This window comes from Podarcis liolepis (genome assembly GCF_965112155.1).
Source record: "Podarcis liolepis genome assembly, chromosome: 6".
Lineage (NCBI taxonomy): Eukaryota > Metazoa > Chordata > Lepidosauria > Squamata > Lacertidae > Podarcis > Podarcis liolepis.
In genome coordinates, this window is record NC_139559.1 from 55,798,192 (window position 1) to 55,817,821 (window position 19,630).

The 19,630-nt window shown below is 39.0% G+C and overlaps 1 protein-coding gene and 1 long non-coding RNA gene across 7 annotated transcripts in view; one reads left to right on the forward strand and one right to left on the reverse strand.

Moving 5' to 3' along the window:
• The window catches only part of LOC310709722, a 64,185-nt gene that overhangs the window by 37,944 nt on the left and 6,611 nt on the right, over nt 1–19,630 (forward strand). For 4 of the 6 annotated variants that reach the window (XR_014527631.1, XR_014527632.1, XR_014527633.1 and 1 more), the window contains 2 exons: nt 4,349–4,444; nt 11,451–13,358. This is a non-coding gene — a long non-coding RNA (uncharacterized lncRNA). Of the gene's footprint in view, nt 1–4,348; nt 4,445–11,450; nt 13,359–19,237; nt 19,302–19,630 lie in introns of those variants that run through there. The other 2 variants (XR_014527634.1, XR_014527635.1) reach the window with 1 other exon arrangement.
• Nucleotides 1–19,630, reverse strand: part of FAF1 (Fas associated factor 1) — a 164,987-nt gene that overhangs the window by 3,364 nt on the left and 141,993 nt on the right. The window contains exons 17-18 of the mRNA XM_083509595.1: nt 19,547–19,624; nt 15,988–16,203 (exon numbers count right to left, since the gene is read on the reverse strand). Of these exons, the coding sequence (XP_083365721.1) occupies nt 15,988–16,203; nt 19,547–19,624 (294 nt within the window). The remainder of the gene's footprint in view (nt 1–15,987; nt 16,204–19,546; nt 19,625–19,630) is intronic.

Below are 19,630 nucleotides of genomic sequence, written 5' to 3' on the forward strand. Positions count from 1 at the left end.
CGGAACTCTTGGGTTTACAAACTCAAGTTACCCTTAATAACAACTATCAACGATGTCCTTTTCTCAAGTGTTTTCAACTTTGGAGGTTAGCTGAGTACCTGTGCTAAGAGGAGGTTTGCTGCTTTTCACCCTTGATTTCAGTGTGCCTGCTGGTTTTTTAATTCACCTAGGGACTGCAGAGTTTGCAAATGTTTACACCATTACCCAATTAACTAACAATATGGCTCCTACATCTGTCAACAAACAAAGCTGTTGTTGCTTTGTTTTAGCTGCTTGGCATTTTCTGTTCATATGGGTCGCCATTGTACTTAATTATCACGCCAGATCCTGTATGCAGCATTTACTTTGTTATTTGTAGTATGTAAATATGTTGCTTTAGCATGGAAAACAGAAGCTTTATTATCACTCCTCTGACCAAAAGATAGGCTTTAGATGGCAAGCAAAAAACCTGAAAGCAGCAACAACTGAAGGGAGAATTAGAAACAAGTTATCTCTGGGCATATTCAGGCAGTACTTTCCTCCTGAAATTGTATCCAGGATGACAGCAAGAACCGTCTTCATGAACATGGTCTTCTTCCCTCCCATGCCCTCTTCACCACTTTCTGTACCTGATACTTTGTGTGTGTGTGTGTGTGAGTACTTCTGATCTGACGCCCTGCAAAGTTATTTTTACATTCCTTTAGTTCAAATAACAGTTCTCTGTTGGCAAACAAGTAAATCAAACACCATAATTTATCCCACACTTCTACGTCCTGAAAATTACCATAAGTTCAATACTACCACATTTCTCCTGAAGGCTCAAATATTTACATCAAAAGCCATTTCCTAATATTAGGGACATCCCTAAAATGGCTTGTATTTCCGCCTACAGTTCAACCTCAGTTAGCAGTGAGCCGCTGGGATTCATTATTAGCTAATTAGATATGACCACCTGCGGCTTGTCCAAAGAGTCAATCTTGGTAGAGTCAATCTTGGGAGAATCATCCTTAAATTTTAAATTTCTCTTATTAGTCCCTGGCTTTCCTAGGGCACTTGAAGGGTTGTCACGTATGGTCTTTTCCTCTTGACTGTGGATTTGGCTGTAACCTTCACAATCTCCCTTTTCATCCAAGAAACTTTGTTGTATGGGCATTATATTCAGCTCAGTGACCAGGAATGAAGGGGCTTGTAGTGCAACAACAGCTGGGGACCCCAGTTTGAGAAACATTGAGGCTGATGGTTAAATAGTATTTATATATAAAGAAGAGTTACTCAAATAGTAGACATGTAAATGTATTCAATAACTTAAGGGTACAATATACTATCAACTAAAGTAACTAAAATTATCCCGGTTCTTATCATTCCATTGTATCATACAGTGGTACCTCGCAAGACGAATGCCTCACAAGACGGAAAACTCGCAAGACGAAAGGGTTTTTGGTTTTTTGAGTTGCTTCGCAAGACCATTTTCCCTATGGGCTTGCTTCGCAAGACGGAAACGTCTTGCAAGGTTGTTTCCTTTTTCTTAAAACCGTTAATACAGTTGCGACTTGACTTCGAGGAGCAACTCAGAGCACGTGGTGTGGTAGCCTTTTTTGAGGTTTTTGAAGACTTTGGTGATTTTTGAAGCTTTTCCCAAACTTTTCCGAAACCGTGCTTCGCAAGACGAAAAAAACCGCAAGACGAAAAAACTCGCGGAACGAATTAATTTCATCTTGTGAGGCACCACTGTATATTGTAAGAAGGGGACACGGGTGGCGCTGTGGTCTAAACCATGACAGGGTGAGCTCCCGTTGCTCGGTCCCAGCTTCTGCCAACCTAGGAGTTCGAAAGCATACCAGTGTGAGAAGATAAATAGGTACCATTGTGTCAGAAAGGTGAATGGCATTTCTGTGTGCTCTGGCTTCCATCACCGTGTTAGGTTGCGCCAGAAGCTGTTTAGTCATGCTGGTCACATGACCTGGAAAGCTCTCTGTGGTCAAAAGCCCTTGGCCTGAACCGAGATGAGTGCTGCACCCCATAGTCACTTTTGACTGGACTTACTGCCCAAGGGTTATTTACCTTTACCTTACCTATATTGTAAGATGCTGTAAATATTTGCATTGAGGGGGGAAATCAATAGAAAGAAAGTAAGTTCTGAATCATACTGGAATTGCTAGGAGAATAGTAGGTGATATACTCTGTGGTCCACCCCCATTGTTGGGCAGATAATAACCAGCAAAATATGGCTCCCTATGTTAAAGCTCCGTTCCAATTTGAAGCACCATACCTCTGGGTAAAGCTATTTAGGCTACAATGGCTGAAACAGTAATACCATTAGAAGCCAATAGAAAGTCTCCAGTCACTTTCTTTCAGTGGACTGTGGACAGGATCCACAGTGTTTTCTTGGGTTGGGGTATTATTTAGGTTTTTTTATATATATATTAAATTTTTGTATCTTTATTTAGGCTCTTATGATTTATATGGAAATTGTTCAATTTGGTTGTGTACTTTTGATGTTTTCTTTATTGTTTATTAATGCTTTTGTTATGTTTGTATGTTTTAAGTCACCGAGAGCATGGTTTGAACTTTGGGAAGGCAGCATACAAATAAAGGATTGACTGAATGACTGATTGATTTTCTAGGGCTTCTATCAGTATAGTGGATTTGTATTCAAATACATTTCTTAATAGAGCTCATCCTCTCCAAACCCCTATTTACATATTCACCTCAGCTGACCCTGCACATAACACCAAATGCTCACACCCTGTACAACAGCAATTTACTGCTTCCTACATACAGCTCCTTATGCACACTGATCCAGGAATAAAATGTAAAGTGAAATAATGGCAAGCAGCCTAGTCAGGTCATTTAAAGTAATGATAGGAATATACAACTATTGTAAGTCAAACATGAGTAACAAGGATCATACTCATTACTTTCGTTCACGCCCTAGAACAGGATTCTGTTCTCAAGCAGGCAAACTTCCTTTGCCATTTACACATGCTTGAATTACTCTGGTGAATCTAGTGGACAAAGAATCCTTTAACTTTCTTTCCTAATCCCCCTTATCAAGGTGTAAGTGCTGTGAAAATCACTTAAATGCACACCTGGTGGAGGACAAAATCTTTTTCAAAATCTGTATTATCTCAGTATGACACAAACGAGAACAGTCAATTCATTCTGTCTGATAAAATAATAATCTCTACGTATACTAGGATTCTGTAATTAAGAGCTTCAAACAAGGGTCCAAATAAACACACACTTTGAAGAGGTGCAATTTGATCTGATTTAGCAACACTCATCTGCCAATGGTTTTTATTGGCACTGTGAAATGTCCAAGAATAATGGGGAAAGAAATATATAATGTGTACTTTAATAAAAATGGATTATTTTTTTAACAATGCTGGTCATAATACAACACTTTAAAACAACTGGGTTATTCAAATTGAATGTGTGTGTGAATTTTAAGACTAGGAATCACGTAAGTCTATGACCAATCCACTATATTTCTTCTAATTAAATAAAAATAAATATTATAGTACTTCAATACAATTACATCTTGAGGAAATTTGATTAAGACAGCCCTTCCTTTAGAGAAAATATTGACGGTTAGAAAAATCATTACTGTAGCCTGCCCTGGGACCTTAGGGTGAAGGGCAGGTAATAACAATAAAAATGGTTTGCATCAATTTGATGTTATATAAAATAGTCTCCAAAGGTTTGTATTGTTTTATATAAGGAAATGTTCTAAAATGTTTTTACACTTTTTTGTTTTATGGTTGTCAACTGTTTTGTTTTATACAGTAGTTGTATATTTTATTATACAGTAAAGGGGGCACAAGAAATCAAATAAATAAACAGATTCTTTACAATACCCTCTCCCTCAACCTGGTGACCACCAAAGATTTTTGACTCACAAGTCCCACCAGCCCTAGCCAGCATAGGCAATGGTCATGGAGATGCTAGCTGTAGTCATGGAGGGCACCAGGTTGGGGAAGTCTAGTTTACAACAGTGCTACCAGAAATGAGCTTTTGAAGGAGACAGCTCCAACTGATTCAAAGTCACGTTTTAAAAATACTGTTTAGGAAAGAAGGAGTTGCACGAGTTCAGTTATACATATTTTCAGCATGTTCTTTAAAAATTGTTTTTGATGGTTTGTTATTTGTCACCTTGGGCTTCTTTGGGGAAGAAGGGTGTGGGATAAAAATCTATTAAAAAGCAGTCCACTAAGACCTGTCAGTCTTGCAGATGTGTGAGCTAAGTTGTGCAAATGGTTTTTTTTTTCTGGCCAAAAATTATAAGCATGGGTCATAGAAAAGGATTTATGAGGAATAAACAAGTTTCAGGGGAAATTATAGCACATTTGTTCTATTCCTTATTTTACAGGGTCTAATTGGACACGTCCTGAAATCAATATGCTAAATGGCATCCAGGCAGATTTTTGCTGAATTGGCAAAATGTCCAGGAAAACCCAGATGTATGGTAAGTAGAGCTATTTTTTAAAAATAATAATAATCAGGGAAAATAAAAGGAAAGCCCCAAAATGATATTTTTTTGGGGGGGGGGAGATGTTCCCCCCGAAAGCTCAGCAACTTTGTCTGGATTTTCACCTTTGGGAATATGGCAACCCTAATATAAGGAGTGAGGTATGGTGCAGAGGAATCTCACCAAACACATGATGGTCAATAGAGGAGTAAAGCCGGCTGCCTATTCACACCTATCCTACATAAATGACATCTAAACACATGACATAGTCCATAGACTGGAAACCTAGGATGCATGCTCCCCTGCAACACATGGGAGAAACATTTGAATCAATGTATGCAAATAGCTTGGTACTACTGTCTTTTACTCACCTAGGCTTGAAGAAATTTCTTAAAAGGTTAATAATTTTTAATTTAGGATGTTTTAATGCTCTGATGGAATTTCTATTGTGTATTTTAATTTTGGATGGATTTTATAGTTGCAAACTACTTAAAGGCCATTTTGGCTCGTGTAGAAATCTAGAAGAACAGAAGGTTTCCCTTCTCTTTTGGGCTCTTCTAGAACGCCTATAGATTATGCCTTCTGGATAGTAGATACCTGTCTCCCAATGGATTTGCATCTGGAATTTGAAACAGGTGGAGAATGTAGTGAACTGTCCTTTATGTGATGGTCCAAGGGAAAATTCCTTTAAACATTTTGTCTAGTTTGACAACCTATTCAGACATTTTGTCTAGTTTAACAAACTATTCAGATGAAGAGATTGTTTGGTTTCTGTTACAAGATATTTACCCATTTGCGACAAACAGAACAACATTGTAAGCATTAGCAACAATACAAAATGGGAAGAACCAAAGTAGCCTCATATGAGATTTAAGAGGGGTTTTTTCCAGTTTCTTGAAAACTGGGACTTTTCATAGTATTTGGAGGAAATATTTAGTAGAATTATACAGTGTTTCAACTTTTATTATCCATCTATTTTATTGTTCATCTTTATTCTTTTATCACCCTGATCTCCTTTGGGAGGAAGCTTGGGATATTAATTTAACTAAAAGAATATGTTTATGTGTTGGAAACTTTACACTGGCACTTCATTTTTACAGTTGTCAAGGACAACAGCTGGCACAATAATTTTGCTGAGGAATGTTGATAATGATGACGACAACTGTGAATTTTGAGTGCTTCTAAAATGGAATCTAGTGTAACATTTTCCTCTGTGGGTTGTTAAAGGTCAGTGCACTATGCACTCACTTTATAGGCTTCTGAATTATTTCAGTTTAACAGTTAACATATATGCATTGTAAGATGCTAAGAAAATATTTCATTCCCTCAATTTTCTGAGCGTGAGAATCTCTGAAGCCATAACTGAAAGTACCTGTGCTGAACTATGAAAAAAGCTATATATGAATGTTTTCAAACCAAATAGAGTTTGAGACACAGAGGACTAAATATAGATTGTATGCTAAGAAGGGATTGGCCTTTAATTTGAATGCACATTTCTAGTTATCAATGTAGGGAGGTGTTTCTAAAACATTTAGAATGGTGAACAGAAGATGTGCAGATGCTACAATATGACTGACTGATATACAGATTAAATCAATAACATGTATACAAAAATGCAGTGGCAATTTACAGATTCTTAAAGAGTTCTGGCAGTGCAAACCCCATCGGAATGAACAGGGCTAGAGCTGAAGGATCACTTTGAGGATCAGAGCCTTATTAAGATGCATTTACTTGTCCAATTACCAAAACAGCAGGAGATCATTAAATTTTCTAGTTAGCAGACACAGCAATGTTAATATCTTAATGTTGCCAAGGCTATTTCTTGGCATTTTGCTACTACACTTTCTTTCTTCTAGCAAAAATTCATAAAATAAAAGCTAAGCATGAGAAAAAAATAACACATACGCACACACCCCAAGATTGTTTAACAGGTGACCCAAAGAGGCAACTTCCCCCGGCACCGTCTGAGAATGATCAGACAACACACTAATCAAATAAAGTTTGAAACCAGTTGAGAGAAAGGACCATAGTGAAAATTGGGGGTGGGTGGAAGAGAGAAGAGACTGGTGGTGCATTTGAACAGAATACTTTCATCTTGTAGACAGCTGTATGTAGTGTTCAACATGTTTAGTTGGTCATTTTCTGAGAAACGAACTGTCAAATTAAGATGCCTACTGAGTATTTGGCACTCAGCTTAGACTATTCAATATTTCTTTTCAGCTCTAGAAGCAATTTATAAAAAGGTGGCAGGTTGCAATCATATACTCGCTCATTGGGACTTATTTCTGTGTAGACATATATTATGAAAAGCAGGTTTTGGTGTCTTCGGGTGTCTTCCCGTGTAAGAGTTGGGGTGTCTAGGCGACGTTTCGACGAGGTCTCACTCGTCATCTTCAGGCTGGTGCTTTCGGCTTCTTGTTACTGGAACAGAGCAGGATCTCAGTGTTTGAGTTCCTATAAATACTGTTGAGGGGTGTGGTGTATAGCCTCCGACGTTCTGGGCAGAGAGGAAGTTCCCAGGTTAGTGTGCCTTTTCTTCTTTTGTTCCTTAATTACTTGAGGGATATCTTGAGTGATTTCTTGAGTGATATTCTGAGTACCACTTAGGAGGGTCATTAAGTGTGGATTAGTTGCTAAAGCTTTCGTGTCTTGACCTCTTGAGCTTGTGAAGAGTTTTTCTGAGAAGATGGCTGTACTGCACTTAGTTGTGCTCTGGCTTGGCTTCGTGTATAGGGGCGAGCTGTGGTTTTGTGCCCTGTGCCAGCCAGATCTGTGTAGGGATTGCAGGGGGGTGCAGCATCCGGAGGTGCCACTATGGTTTGGCTACTGGATGGTGTCTGTAATTTATCTGTGGAGAGGGTCTGGGTTTGGGTCTGGTGTGGTTGATTGGTGATGGCGTTCTGTGTGCCTCTGGTTCTGGTGTCGGTTTTTGTGGGGAGGGCTAATTTCCAGATGTCTGGCAGGCGGGACGTGTCCTCACGCTTGTTCATGTTGTGAGGGTGTTTCTCTATCTCGATGGCTTCCATGATTATTCTCTTGTGGTGATGTTCCATGTTAAAGAGCAATTTGGAATCTGCAAAATTAATTTCGTGTCCTGTTTCTTTCATGTGTTGGAAAAGAGAGGAAGTTTTTTCTTCTTTTTTGACGGCATTCTTGTGTTCTGCGATACGTGCATTTATTCGTCTGTTTGTTTGTCCAATGTACGTGGCTGGGCAGACTTTGCAGGGTATTTCATAGACCCCTTGGTTTTCCAACTGGATTTTATCTTTGGGGTTTCTGAGGATATTGGCTATTTTTTGGTTGGTGCAAAAGGCTGTTTTGATATTGTGTTTATGGAGGATTTTGCTAATTTTATCTGTAGTGCCCTTGATATAAGGAAGGAGGGCCATGCCATTGTTTTCTTCTGTGTCTTGGTTTTTGGGGGGTGTTTCTTTTTGGATTAGCTTCGTAACCCTGTTTTGCTGGTATCCATTGGCGATTAACACATTTGAGAGATTCTGTAACTCAGTTGTCAAGTGGTCTTTGTCAGCCAGGCGTTTGGTTCTGGAGATGAGAGTCTTGGCTACGGAGTTTATTTGTGCAGGGTGGTGGTGTGATTGTGCATGTAAGTAGCGGTTGGTGTGTGTTTTTTTCCGGTAGATAGTGTGTCCTAGGGAGCCATCAGGTTTTTTGTAGATTAGGACGTCAAGGAAGGGAAGTTGGTTGTTGGCTTCTATTTCCATAGTGAATTGTATTTTGGGGTGTAGGCTGTTGAGATGTGTGAGGAAGCTATCTAGTTTTTCTTTCCCGTGTGGCCAAATTACAAAGGTGTCGTCAACATATCTGAGCCAAAGTTTGGGTTTGTGTTCTGACTTGTCTAAAGCATTGGTTTCAAAGTGTTCCATGTACAAATTTGCGATGACCGGTGAGAGGGGTGATCCCATAGGTGCTCCTTCTATCTGTTTGTATCTTTGTCCATTGTGGATGAAGTACGTGTTGGTTAGGCAGTGGTTGGTCAGGTCCAGGATGTATTCGGGGGGATTGTATTTGTTTTGAATGGCTGTCAAGGCTTCATTAATGGGCACTTGTGTGAAGAGAGATACAACATCGAAGCTCACAAGTAGGTCATCGGGATGTAGGTTTTGCTTCTTTATTGTTTCTATGAACTGGAAGGAGTTAGTAACGTGTGAAGCGATGGATTCTGCATAGGGCTGAAGTTGCTTAGCGAGAAATTTAGCGAGATTTTGTAGAGGTGAGCCTATGGAGCTGACTATTGGTCTGAGTGGTGTTCCTTCTTTGTGTATCTTGGGGAGACCGTAGAGTTTGGGGCATCTGGACGATTTTTCTCTGGGGATGATTCTTAGCTGGATTTCTTCACTGATAGGAGAGGCTTTTATTTTGGATTTGGTGGTTTTTTCCAGATAGGTGGTGGGATCTGTTTTTATAGGTTGGTAGGTAGGGTCTTGGAGTAGATTTGATAGTTTTGCTTGGTAGTCCGATGTGTTCATCACAACAGTGGCATTACCTTTGTCTGCTGGGAGAATGATTATGTTGTTGTCTTTCCTCAGGTTGGTGAGTGCTTTCTGTTCTTCTTTGTGTAAATTGCTTCTGGGTGGTTTGCTGGAGCAGAGGATGTTGGTGACTTCAAGTCTGATTTTATTGGCTTCATCTGGGTTGATTTTGGTTAGGCTAGCTTCGACTCCGCATATGATGTTTTCCGTGGGGATGCGTCTCGGGGCGACTGCAAAGTTGAAACCTTTGGAGAGTACTTTGGTTTCAGTTGAGGTGAGGATCCTGTCTGATATGTACCACTGCCTAATCCTGTCTGATATGTACCACTGCCTAACCAACACGTACTTCATCCACAATGGACAAAGATACAAACAGATAGAAGGAGCACCTATGGGATCACCCCTCTCACCGGTCATCGCAAATTTGTACATGGAACACTTTGAAACCAATGCTTTAGACAAACCACCCAGAAGCAATTTACACAAAGAAGAACAGAAAGCACTCACCAACCTGAGGAAAGACAACAAAATTATGGAAGCTAGATCGATGACAATTAGTCATGAAAGCATAAACAAAAACAAATTGTGCATGGTCAACAGCAGTAAGCATTCGAATATCAAATATTAGAGACAAATAACAGCATAGTCCTTCCTTCCATAGGTATCCTGATGGCTACTGTGGATAGTAGACTAATTCAGAAATACACAATTCCTGTATTCAGAAATATGATACACATTGCAATATAGCTTCTTGCTTGCAACATCAAGCTCCCCTCTCTAATGCATAAACTGTACAAAACAACACCAACACCTGCTTCTTACCAAAAACAAAACCAAGGAAAGGGAAGATGGGTGAAGGCGGAAGTGTTTTTAATCTTTAACCTGTATTTTATAGTCATGCCATTGCTAGACACAATCTGGCTCTAAACCAGCCTAAATCCTTCTCTTGAGTGGATGAACTATATTATTTCAGTCAGATTAAATTTATTTTAACTACTCCTTTGTAAGGGAGGAAAGAGAGATAGTTAACCCCCCCTTCTTGTTTATTTAAACTGCTGTTGGAATTGACTAATTAAAGGGATTTTTAAAAGCATAATACTCTAAACAGAGCAAACTGGTTCTGAATTATTAAGCAACATTTTAGATGCATTTGAATAACCTTAAGTGACTTAACTGCCACCTGATCCTAAGCTACAGCTCAGATAAATAAATGTGAAATACTGTAGACGTCCTAGCTTACTAAGGCTTCCAGATACAGTAAATAAAGAGCTTAAGTCCCCAGTACACAGTCTGTAAAAGACATACTCTCTGATAAATGGAATTCACTGGTGTACATTTAAAGAGGAAATGCAGGGCAGGGGAAAAAACAGGGTTTAATTTTTATTACAAAGGAAAATTGCAGGTGCAGACTGTTAAGACATGCCAGAGCTCTTGGGAGATGTGAAGGAGCCTTGTCTGTGTTTCAAATGCCATACAAAAACCCAGTGTCATAACCTCTCTTGAGTGGTCAACCCCACCTCTCTTGAGTTGTCACCTTGGCAATAAAAGGATATCATTTCTCACAGGTAAAAGAAACAGTCAAACATTATCTTTATTAGAGCCAACTAAAAGGTCACAAAAAGTGATCAAGCTTTCAAGTTTTCGATGGCTTGCTCACTTCTCTAAGATCTTTTAGTTGGTCCTCATAAAGATACTACTGCACTGTTTCTTTTGGATTATTTTTTTTAATGGATGAACATGGCTTTCTACAATTTCCTTCTGCTTTGGAGATTTCCTTCATCATATATGTCTAATTACATGGAATTGCTGTTCTTCCACTCACTGAAGATCTTTTGACTGACTGATTGATGTTTTTGTAAATGGAAGAGGAGGGAAGGCAATTTTGGTTGGCCTGCCATTCACCCTGCAGCCTCCCACATCACCTTTCACCTTGTCATAGCAGAGGGAAAGTCAGGGACTGAGCCCTCTAAGTGAGGAAGGTCTGCAGGGTGCTTCTACTCTTCACAAAACAGGAACTTTAAAACAGATTGTGCAAGACTTTATACTCAAGGTGGTGTACATGGTTCTCCCCTTCCTAAATTAATCCTCACAACCACCCTGTCGAGTAGGTTAAGCTGAGGCAGTGACTGGTCCAAGGTCACCCAGTAAGCTAAATGGCAAAGTGGGGATTGGAGCGCTGATCTCCTGGGTCCTAGTTCAACACCCTAACCATTACACCACACTGGTGCTACTCAACACGGAGAGGGTTGAGGACTGAGGGGAGAGCAACAGGTGCAAGCACACTGTAAGAAGCCTTGCATGCATGCTCCTACCCCCATCCCCACTTTGAGCATACTCATATATAGGTGAATGTTGGACATGCATCTAGGTGCACTTCTAAGTACGTCTGAGCATTTGAACACATACTTGAAATAAGTGCATAGAGCTGTTAGATACCATCTGAAATGAGGACCAGGCAATGTTAAGACTTTTGTGGAAACAAGCACTGAACTCTCCTCTCTTTTCTCTTTCAGATGCTGGCACCAACTTTGAACCATAACAAATGGTAATGGCAAAGGATGTACAAGTATTCCACAGCATTCTAATGCTCTTTAATCTTGTTATACAGTTGCAAACAACTCCAAGTTATTAATGATTTCAAAATGCAGTTATAAGCATTTATTGTATATATATTTTTTGAGTCAGAGAGTAAGGAGGAATTGGCTCAACCCTCTACACCAATGCAGGTAATACCTATCATAGTGCCTTTACCATTTTAGGTGCTTCAGGATGTCACTGATATTTTAAAAGCTACAAGTTATCTCTAGAATAAGTTAATCTTTGTATTTACTGTAGAAGTTTGTATTTACAGTAGGGTTATGATACTGACTTTGTCAGTCAAGGATATATGTTAAAGTGACTGGAATGTACAAGAAGGAATTAATGAATTCATATTTACTGGAGACGTGAACCTATTTCAATATTTATTGGGATACCTAGACTGGTGGCTTTACTCTTATTTTGCTACTGACAAACCATTTTGTCAAAGCAGTGTGCTGTATTCTGAGCCACTTCAAAGTTTCCATAATTTGAGATGTCAAGAAGAGCAATATTACATCTCATTTTGGGTGTGCTGAATATGTACAATTCTTAATCAATGTGATTTGAAATCTATTGCTAAGGGCAACTGGACCAATGCTGCACTAATCCAGTCTACTACTGAGGCAACTGGACTAATGCCAATTTTGTTGCACTAGTCAACAATCAAACTATCATAGCATGCTAAGGCAGGTGACTATTTAATCCAACCAAGTAAAAAGCCGGGGCAGGCTTCTTCATACTTGCCCCCTCTATTTGAAGTGGTGGCAAAGGGAGTGATTCTGTGATGTCATTATATAGCCAAATCTCATTGGCTAAACAGTACAGTAATGCCATCACTCTGAGAACATATTCTCTGAATGGCTGGGTGTTTGTATGTGAATGAGTGAGTGAGTGAGTGAGTGAGTGAGTGACAGACAGAGATTCTGTGAATATTATTCCTGCTCAAAGCTTCTCTTTTGCATAGAAAATATCAAAGCCATCCAAATTACTGAACACTTGTACTACCTTAAGCTACTACTATCCTATTTGCCCTGTTGCTGCAGATCCCTCTGCTTATGCCCCAGTAACTGCAGCATATTGCACTGACGGTGTAAGTTAAATCAACTCACACACTATCTGGGGCAAAGCTAAAGTGGTTGCCTAAGGACATTATCTTCTGTATTTTTTCAGGGTAGATCATGAGCAGATACTTTCAGAATCGGTTAAATAAATACTCAATCATAACATTACACAGTCAGAATTAAACTAAGAGTACAAATGGGACTTAAGAATCTTGGAGGTTATAACCTTGAATAAAAGGTTACACCATTTGATGGCATTCTTCCTTCCACAGTGCCACAGAGATCTTACTCAATGGAATACTATTCTTAAAATTAAAAAAAGCAAAGGCTACTTTCTGAAGGCAATTGCTTTTGTGTGAAGTGGTAACACTGTTCTTAAAGCGTAAGAAAACTGTTAGAGAAGAAGATCTTTAGGTATTTAGAGAAACATCACGCTTTAGGTGTAAAATCTTTACTTCAGCTTTTTTCAAGGAAGGAAGAAGATCTGTAACATGGCAGCCATCTCTGAATGGTTTTTTCCACTTTGGTTCCACTGAAAATGAGATTACATGCTTGGATGGGGATAAACCTAATTAGCGGATAATGGGATTCCTTCACAGACATTTTAAACTATCTACAAGAGTTGACTCATCTGCATTATTACACGTTTCTTTGCTGTTTTGAGGGGGGAAATCCTGTAAAACAAAGGCAACGAGCACAAATCTTTCTTTTTGTAGGAATTGTCTCTCATTTTGATCTGCAAATTCCCAAGACATAATAAACGGGGCAGAGAAATTAAAACAGAGTTGTATCATTATTTTTGTACTTCGGTATTATTAAGAATTAACACCATCTGGAGCACTTTTCAATGTACAAAGAACTTTACGATTCCTATTCTTATCCTGTCAGGGGATTTCGGTCTAAATATAGTGATACTGTTAGAAGTGCAAAGTTAAGAAGAGGCTTGAGCAGACTAGGCTAGAAAGACCCTTGAATAAACTGGATGGGGATGGACTCAAATTTTAAAAAAACACTTCCATAGAAGTTAAGCTCAAGTTCACTTTTTCAGACTTCAGCGGTTTGCTTGAGTACTAAAAAGCACTGGCTTTGTACGTAAGGTTAATAACTGTAGCTATATGTTTGTTTAAAATATATTGCCTTTGATCTTGAGAGAAGAGGGGAGGAGCACTCCCTCCCATGTTGTTCTGGAGGGCCTCGCACTGTTGTGCACTGCCCTGAGCCATAGCTGTCAACTTTCCCCCCTTTTTAAGGGAAATCCTATTCGGAATAAGGGAATTTCCCTTTTTTAAAAAGGGAAACTTTGACAGCTATGCCTGAAGTCTGATATGATGAAGGGTAACATAATCAGGTTTTAAATAATAATTAGAAACCCTGTCGCTTGCTCTAGACCGTCAGGATAAAGCAAATAAATAAATAAATAAATAAATATACAACAGCACTGATTAGAAATTAGTTGCTCAAGGCTGTTCTACAGCAAGCAGGTGTTTCATAACATTTAAGAAATGGTTAACATTTACAATTCCTTAATCATACAGCATCTTATGTGATTAGTCCTGGAGTGTACTCAGCTCCACATAAAAGCCTATTATAGTCAAATGGCCTAGTATTTTGCAGGAAGAACTCAGAGTGTAAAGGATGAGTTAACTTTATAATTAAAAGGAACTACCTGATGCTACAACTGCTGATCACTATCATCCAGACTGTGAAAAAAGAGTATTCAATACTTAATTAGACAGCTGTTCCGTAGGATTACAAATTCTCATATTTAAAAAAAACAGCACAGAAGCACCTTAAGTAGTAATAGGAGAACCTTCTTGAGGAACGTGCTGTGGAAGGACTTTGAAGGAGAAACATTTAAAGCTCTTGCTAGAGCATTGATAAACAGCAGTGTGAAAAGCTAGGGAAACTTTGGAAAGTCTCTTAGCTGGAATGGGGGTTAAATGATGGGAACACAGAGGATTCCAAACCCAACCATTAGAAAATTTGTATCTTGTTTTATTATTCTGAAAAGTTTGTTCTGACTTCAGAATGGGTTTGAGGTTTCCTCACAAATTTAACAATTTCTGTCTCATGGTGGGTGCTGATGTATTATTAGGCTAATTATTCCGATTGCATAAGTTTGATTACCAACCCTTTTGCTTTCTAATTGTAGAATAAAAAAAAGGCCCAATGCCACAATAGCTGCCAGCGTCCCACATCCTTAGAAGCATTTAGAAACAGAGTTTCCCAGAAAGTTGTGCCCCCCGAATGTTCTTCAGCCACAATGAGAAACAAAATGGGGGAAAAAATGCATGTTACTTAGTACAAAATTATAAATCCCCCACAAAGGTTGATTACAGATGCTACAAGTATATGCTAATCCAAAAGTAACAAATGGTTTTTCAGAGTATCTCACTGTAAAAATGGCAGCATAAGTCATATTCTTAATGAGAAAACGGTGAGGACAAAATAGAACAGTAACTGACTTCAGTATAGGAATAAGAAAGCAGCCAAATCCTTTTATCTTGATAGCAGATTCACAAATACTACAGAGTAGTAGGCATAACTAGCAAGAACTTGTGCATTGCTAGTTGCAAATAGTGGGCTTGCTTAACAATGGCCAGCTTGAAGTTGGCTTGTTTAGCAACTGACCAATATTCATTTTAAACCAGGATCCCTGGCTGGCACACAACACCAGACTCAGATTAATTGAAATGAGAAGACGTATTCCTATGGACGCATAGAACAAGAAGGGGGTGCGGAAAAGCATGAAAGCTATGGTTTAGTGTTATGTGTGAAGCAGCCCAGTGACTTCAGGCAGGCTTATTGCATTTAGGCCATGAACTCATTAGAGAAGAATGCTTACTGCTGCTTCTACAAAAGCAAATATGCAAGCAAGGTAATTCAGTTTGGGCCAAGCTATGTGGAAAAAACAACACAATATGGGACTCTGTTAAAGATGTCACACTCTAACCAACAGAGATATGTTTTCACACAACAACAAATGTTATCCGCTCTCGAGCCAAATCAAAATGGTCACAAATGAGCAGAGTTAAACTGACTTCAGTTTGAAGGAGAATACGGACATTTTAACTATGTGTACACACAAAATACTCAAGAGTAATCAAAGCATAACATAATGTTAGAAGTGGAGGAAGTCAGTTTTAGTTTTGAGATCCATTTTCAAATACACATTTCTATTTAATTACTCCTATGCTAGGGAAGCATTCACATGAGCAGGGGGTGGCAGCTTTTCAGTACTAGAACAAACAAAATTTATCCATGCTATACTATTACGTGCAGATCATTATGCTGCAGACTTATTAGAACACACAACTGTTGTATGTGCTTGAGGTATGCAGAACAACCCATACATTGTAACTTGATAAATAAGCAGAATAGGAATGCCAAAGGAAGTTCCTTTACTTACGTCTCTCCTGGGAAAAGTCCCTAGTAGCTTGAATTCTTCCCAAGGATATCCCTTGGAAGCCACAAAATCAAAGACGACCTGCAGCTTGCTATTGGCAAGGAAACGTCGTTCAAAGAATTCTCCACTAGGTGTTCGGATACGCAGCTTACTCACTGATTCCGGGCTCTCATCTTTTGGCTCTGGAGGCAAGGCCTGCTCTAGAGATAGCCTAATAGCCTGAAGAAAGAAGAAGGACACATAGGTTTTTAGCAACTTTCCCTTTTCTTTCTGTAACTTAGTTACTGAGACTGCCACTGCATTGTATCTGATTAATTTTAACTCGATGTCCCATCAATGGCTGCTAATGGTTGGAAAAGAGAGAGGAAGGAACTCCCAAGTGCTTGAAGATGAATCTATTTCAGGCCTAACACATTTTGGAATAAGACTTTGGCGGGGGCAAGCTTTGAATAGTAATTTTAATTAAATGCATAAACCAGTGTAGAGTCTTCCTGTTGCAAATTGTCCCAGATGCATTGTCCCAGAAATCCATCTCTTTCAAGCACCTGATTTTGTGGTTGTTTTTCTGCTATGGTCAAAAAGGCCTTCTCTCCAAGATGTTTGACCACGTTCTATTACATTCTGTGAAGCAACTTGTCTTAGGAAACAACTTGTCGTACTACATGTTGCAACATTTCCCCAACATCTAGGAGTGTCTCCACCCCCATCGCTCAGCGAGGTCCTCTTCCGAGGGTCTTCTGCTGGTCCCCTCACTGCGAGAAGCGAAGTTACAGGGAACCAGGCAGAGGGCCTTTTCGGTGGTGGCACCCTCTCTGTGGAACACCCTCTCTTCAGTTGTCAAGGAGATAAAGAATTACACAACTTTTAGAAGTCATCTGAAGGCAGCCCTGTATCGGGAGGTTTTTAACGCTTGATGTTTTTATTATGTTTTTAGATATGCTGTAAGCTGTCCAGAGTGGCTGGGGAAACACAACCAGATGGGGGGGGTATAAATAATAAAATTATTATTATTATCACATCTCTCCTGCACATGTTTGTGGTCAAAATAATGGGATGCACAACTCCTGTGTCCTTTGAGATACTGGACTCACCTCTATTCTGACAATGAGCTGAACCATGTTGATCCTAGGAACCATAAACTAATTCCTTAGTTTTATCACTGAGATTCCATCCTGAGTGAACAAGGCAGCACAGACCCTACAACTCAAGAGAAGTAGCCCATCCAAGCTGCCTGTCAACTTCTCCTGACTTAGAAGGATGATAAAGGATTTATAGTTCAGGCTGTAACTTTGGGCCACTGCACCTGGCTCTTTACTCCTAGCTCTTGGTACCTGGCTCTTACTCTGCCAAGAGTCAAGTGCTGTCCTGTCCTTATTAAGGTATGACAGTGCTGGAGGTCCTGTTTCCTTTGGCCTGTCCTCCATAAACTTGGCTAGAGTGAAGTAGCAGGAGGGAAATGCTTTTCTCTTATTTATTTCTAATTTTAAGCATGCAAAAGCCCCATTTTTGGAAAGCAAATTCTTCTCCAAGTATTCAGGTTGACATCTTGTGTCAGAAGAACTTCCTTTCCACACTGCAGTTCTATGATGCATAGTTCAATATCACATCCATCTTTATTCATTTCTTAATAACAGCTCAGAAAACAACTAATTAAAATAAATCCTCCTCTTATAACACATTATTAAACCTATAGTTTACTGCATAGTGGTGATAGGTAATTTAATTGTTGGGCAGAAAGGGCTTAGGGAATTTTGATTGAGGGAATAATTGTCAAGTGCCAAATTGCTTTTTAAAGCATAAAATCAAAACCATTAAATATTTAGACTAATTAATTAATTAATTAAAATCCTGTAACCGTCTCACAGGCAAAATGCTTGACCAGATAACATAATAAATACACAAGACAAGATAATGCAGAAAACACCTGAACTCTTTACAAAGAAACCTGCAATAAAATTATCTGAACCATGATTTGGGTAATCCTATATACACACTTACTCTGGGAGCAAGTCCCATTGAACTCAGTGGGGTTAATTTCTGAGCAGACATGTACAAGATAACACCGTTAATTTAACTGATCTGAATCTGCTTTTCAGGTATACACTAATAGTGCAATCATATATATGGTTATTCAAAAGTTAGCCTCAGTGAGTTCAGTGGGACTTGCTATTTATATAATTCCATTGAAATGAAGCTACTTTGAATATATGCACTACATTAAACCAACCTTTTATAAATAAATTTGATTTAAAATACTATTGCTGCCTGCTAGTTCTTTTAAATGTATGAACTGAGTAATAAAATTCCAATGATTTTAGTCAGCCTTCGGAATGCTCAAGCTTCTTTAGATTCTGCCCAATGGGTTTAGGACTGGGGTGGAGAGAAAGTTGAAAAGACATATGAGCGACTGAGATATCAATCATAACGAGAATCAAAGACCAACAGGACAAAGCATGAATCCAAGCACTTATGCTTGTGCAAGGCAGCCCTCTCAAATTCTGCCCAATTCCAGCTTCCTACTGCAGCCCCCCTTGTACCCTCTTCCATTCATTTCATAGGGTCACTGAACTATCAGGAGCATTATTTGGGGTGTGTAGGAAGCTTTAGTGGGGAGGAAGGGCCCAAAACACCCTTCTTCAAGAACTGAATTCTGCTTGTGTTTCTGTGGAACCAACCCTTAAAATGTATTTTGGTCTAGTGGTCTTTTTTTTAAAAAAAGGGTATTTTTTATTATCTTTGTCCATGTTTTCTACTCAAGCACCTGCTTTTTATCCTTGTGTGTTGACATTTTCCATTGCTGTACAACAGATGCAACATTATTTACTAAACCCAAGCCATTATATCAGAGGAAAACAAACAACAGTAGCTCATTAGAGTTGTTTTCATTGTGCAAACAATACTCCACCCCCCCTCAAAGTAACCAGTCTCCAGTACTAAAGCATAAAAATAGCTATTTACAATGAATATTCTACACCACCTGACTAACTTAAAGGACAATGATGCTTAGAGTAAAGTTAACAACTCATGGATCTGCATTTTATTGATTAAAAATATATATTCAGTATGTGAATAGGGTGGATGATTTTCAAATAGACAGGCTAAGCCAAACGTCTGTCAGGTAAGCAAACACTATTGCACAACAAGAGATTGTAGGTAATCCATGCACTTGGACATGGGGAGTGTTAGTAAACAGCATGGCTAACAATGCTTTTGTATTGCTATACAAATATATCTTATTTTCTTTTCATTATAGCAATCTGCATTAAATCGAGGAGGCCAGTTGCAGGTTGAAATGAGGACTGGTTCTGCAGCTCTGAGTAAGAAAACAGTTTATAAAAGGCCATTGTACCCAAAAGAAAGGTTATGTAGCACAATAACAGTGCACCTATATGGGCAGTATTTATTTTAGAGAGGGACAGAAGCCATTTTGTGCAAGCAGAGTTTTTTAAATAGAATATACACGGATGGATTTATATTTTTACTTTGACACTGCCATTGTGATTATGTGTGCAAATTAACATAGGGGTGCCACTAACTATATGTTCACGGTAAAATGTCTCACCTCACGTTCTTCTTCCTGTTCTTTCTTAATCTGCTCCAAACGAAACTGCTCTGCAATTTCTCTCTCTTGTGCTTCTCTCTGCAG